Here is a 4307-nt window from a genome sequence, read left to right as displayed (position 1 = left end):
CCAGATGGGGAACTAGATGGGGAACCAGATGGAGAGCCTCCATTGCCATCCCCACCAGTTGTAGTTGGTCCAGATGGGGAACCGGTTGGAACGGTGGCCGAAAGGGTACCCGAGGGTATGTCAGATGAAACAGAAGTTGGAGGTGTAGCTGTTGATGAGACGCCACTTGGTGCTGAAGACGAGTCTGTAGTTGATGAAGCATCAGTAGCAGTGTTGGTAGATGTTACTGTAGGAGATGCAGGTACTGACTCCGACGTAGAGGGAGTTGCAGTGGCGGTGTAACTGGCTGACGATGTAGTACTAGTTCCAGGAACATCGGGGATAGCCTTACATGGCTTGCAAGCAGCAGGCAAACCTGGGTTAGGAACGGGACCTTTGTACGTAATACCAGCATTTCTTGTAGCCTGGATCAATCCACCATAATTTGGAGTAACAACTTCAAATAATTCTGGGTCGTAGCCAGTACCAATCTTGAAGTTTTGCTTGTGGGAACCAGAATTAAGAGTCAAGATACCGTTGCTGGCATCATAGGAAAAGGCATTATTTTCCAAAGGAACGCCTGAATTAAGAATCAAGTTCAACCCAATTACATTACCATTTCCGAAACCAGCAACAGTTATGGTGTTAGTTTGGCTAAAAACTTCAACTTTAATGGTAGAATCAGCACCCTCCATGTAAAGGGTTTGATTCGGATCAAAGCTTAATTGTGGGTTTTCAACGTAAATGTTGGAGTGTGATCCGATGGTGATACATCCAGAACCTTGAACTGGGGAAGTTTGAATATAAGCTTGGTTGAAAAGACAAATTTGACCTTCGTTGGTGATTGGTCTCAAAAATTGACCAAGAGTAACCCAACCGTGAGATCTGGTTTTTTGATAAAAGGTTAGCAAACCGTTGTTAGTCCAGTCAGCAGCTGTCAATCCCATTAATGGTTTGTTCACAGACCCATCGCCACTTAAATAGAATTCACCATTGTTGATGAACCTACCACCTACAAGACCGTAGATTGGGGCAGTTAATGACTCGACTGAGTTAAAGGAAATAATACCATCGTTTGAAATGGTATCAGTGGTACTTGCAAGACCGACATTTAAACCAATTTTGTCACTAATAGAAGTAATGTATAAACCACCTCCTGACCCTACAGTAAGGGAGCCAGCAATCGACGTCACCGCATTATTGATGATAGACCAGTATACATTTGGCTTGACTTCAAATGGACCTGTACCAACATTGAGAGTTCCCGTGGTAACAGTATTTTCGGAAATAGTGGTACCTGCCGCAGTTGCGGCCAGAGCAGCCGTGATCAATATCGAATTTTTGAGTAACATTTTCTGAATGAGTGGAGTGGAGATGCTTCAATCTTACCGATCTTAGAATACCTTTAATTCAGAGGGAAGAGTTCATATTTATATGAATCAAATGACAATGCTACCTTAGTATAGTACATTTGACGAATACATCGTTCCATCAAAAAGCTACAATAACAATTGAAAGCTCCAATTTTTGCAACCCATCTCCGTTCCTTCGTTGTCCTTGACAATAAGACTGAGAGCAACACGGTAATGTGAATTCAGAGAATCCGCCCCAAGTGCTGAATTACAATAGCCACACATTGGAAATCAGGAAGCTTTAAGGGGTCAGGTGACTCTGTACATATTTGGGAGAACCTTAGTAGTGAGAACCCAGCTTATTGTTTGGAGATGTTCATATTGCACTGTTGACTTGTATTTTTTAGCCAATTTTATTGATGCAAATTCTACAAAGACAACCAGACTGAAGGCCCCAGTACAACCATTTAGCAATTTTGCAATATCTAAAAGCAATTATTACGAGAAATTCAATAGTAACCGAGTGAGCAACTATTGTCTTTTTCTCGTGTCTAATAGTAGTAGGTTTGGATTTCTTTCTATGAAACCAAAGAACGATTCGCGTCTTGCCACCAATTATCCTCTGAAGACCTAAATTTAAGCTGGAGTTACATCGGGCCTTCCTATGTAATACCAGCTGTTACTTTTTTCCTATCGTTCGTGTTTTTAACGATGTGGCCTATTGTTCTAATTAATGTGGATGATTTGCGCAACGGATTGTGCGGATATTCCATTCGCGAGAATTGACCGTGGATGGGTAATACGGGCAGAGCGTGTCGTGACGGATACATGTACAGATGGACGCCGACTTGAAAAGTAGCCTCGCCTTCTCTGTAGGTTGAAGATTAACGTTGGCGATAAGATCCGCTCATCGGATCCTATAACTAGTTTTGATAGAGCCCAGTCTCGTTCGGATCTAAGTCGGTAGAATAGACCAACTTGTCAGAGGAAGCGGCTCGTTCATTATTGTATGCGTAAACCTGACATGAAAACAATCCTGCTTGGCAAATTTTAGCAATATCGATCTTGAACAATAATGGTTCGAATAGAATGCTTCATCTTATATTGTGTAAAAATCAAATGTTACATCTAGGAGCTGCCAGGAGCTTCAATATGAACTTTTGGCTCTCTTTTAGGAATACAAAACTCGCAACTTTCTTACGAAATCTGATTATTGAAATTCCAGGTAGAAAATTACGAGTAGTATTTCCCAAATGAGAAAACTGTATGTAGGTTTGAATGCGAATTCTATTGTGCTGACACAAACGTAACCTTATTGTTCAGTGTCAGTGCTCATTGCTAATGACCAGTAAATATTATTGCAACTTGAAGAAAGTGTTGGGTAAGGGTTCGCTTAAAATTCCCACATTATTAGGGACGCCTTGCACTCGTTTACTCTTTTACCCTTTTACTCCATGAAATTCTGAGTCTTGTGTCGACAGTGCTCATTCGTATTATTTGACCTCAATGAGATGTAAAAATAGACCACAAAATGGGCGGGCAAATACTATACGCAGATGTGGTGATGGGACTGAAGAGTTGTCATCTTCTTCGCAAGTGTCACCGGAAACTTTATGCAGTAGTTTCCATTCTCCAGTATACTTAGGTTTCCACTACTCGACCAAGTTAGTGTTGTCTACTCCGTTTTAAGTTTCCCGAGCTCCTAAATTGTTGTTCCTAGCATAGCAAGATTCGTGATTGCACAACCACTGCCTGCTCCTGAAGAATTGATTCAGTTTTTGAGGGTGAAATTCAATAGTATGATTTCTATGTTAGTTTATTTGGAGTAGCCCAATGTTGAAAACTTAACTTTCGAAAGATTTCACATTCACTGATTTCCCTGAGAAAAGGGTGCAATGAGAATACATGAAGTTCTGCAAAGCACACATATATATCCCTAAGATATTCAATAAAATACTGAGGTAACCGGTTTAGAGCCGATGTGGAATTTGCAAGAAACTTTATAGTTAACTTTTTCTTTCAAACGAAAATTGATAAGGGAAAAAGAGGCTCCACCGAGGCAATAATTTGGTTTTTGTTCATTCATTTAAATAACATTCAAGATCAAACACAAACTAATAGGTGTATATGCATGTATCATTGTTCGATGAAGAACTTCTGAAAGTTGAAAATCTCTTACTAATTGTATCGCAGTACTAATTATCTTCTCTATACAAGTTATATACTACAATCTTCCAAGTTCTTGATGCGCACTGCGCTCGATAATTTTTGCAGCCAGATAGAAAAACGTAAACATAAAATGATTCTTGGAATATGATACATCATCAAGCCATTTCAAAGTATTTCTATAATAGAGCTTGGTTTGAATTATTCTATGCGGATTTGTCACTAATCTGTTTCTTCTTAACTGGCTCCAAATTTTCGAATGCGTAATAAAATAGTTAGTTTTAAGGATTTTTATCAAAATTATTGAATTAGGTACTATTTAAAGTAACTACCGAAAAAAGATTGTAGAAAATTAAGTGTCAACGACTTAAGAATTTGAAACACCTTACGAAGAGTTACTTCGTATCAACTTTTGATTAATTGCTCAAAAAGCCAGTAGGGTATAACACAACAGACAAGGAGATAAGTTGCTCTGTTAGCTTAAAGAGCAATAAGGAAAACGGCACCTACCACCAGGGCCAAGGTGGTCTTGAAATCAAAGTTGAGAGTTGGTGCACCGTTGTCAGCAATTGCGGTAACGATTGGAGCAGGGGCAGATGAAGAAGTGCTGCCAGCTCCAGAGTTAGAGCCAGATCCGTTGTTGCCAGATCCAGAACCGTTATTGCCAGAGCCAGATCCGTTGTTGCCAGATCCAGATCCGTTGTTACCAGATCCAGATCCGTTGTTGCCAGAGCCAGAACCGTTGTTACCAGAGCCAGAACCGTTGTTTCCGGAGCCAGAACCGTTGTTGCCAGAGCCAGAACCGTTGTT

At 40.3% G+C, this 4307-nt stretch overlaps 1 protein-coding gene across 1 annotated transcript in view; it reads right to left on the bottom strand.

Annotated features, from left to right (window-relative positions):
• The window catches only part of CANTADRAFT_23782 (uncharacterized protein), a gene marked incomplete at both ends in the record, with an annotated part of 2128 nt that extends 797 nt beyond the window's left edge, over positions 1-1331 (bottom strand). Inside the window, one exon of the mRNA XM_020207000.1 lies at positions 56-1331. Within this exon, the coding sequence (XP_020062062.1) occupies positions 56-1331 (1276 nt within the window). The remainder of the gene's footprint in view (positions 1-55) is intronic.
• Between the last annotated feature and the right edge of the window lie 2976 nt (positions 1332-4307).

Source organism: Suhomyces tanzawaensis (genome assembly GCF_001661415.1).
Source record: "Suhomyces tanzawaensis NRRL Y-17324 unplaced genomic scaffold CANTAscaffold_8, whole genome shotgun sequence".
Lineage (NCBI taxonomy): Eukaryota > Fungi > Ascomycota > Pichiomycetes > Serinales > Debaryomycetaceae > Suhomyces > Suhomyces tanzawaensis.
The sequence above is the reverse complement of the archived record's forward strand: the minus strand, read 5'-3'. Positions and strand labels throughout refer to the sequence as shown.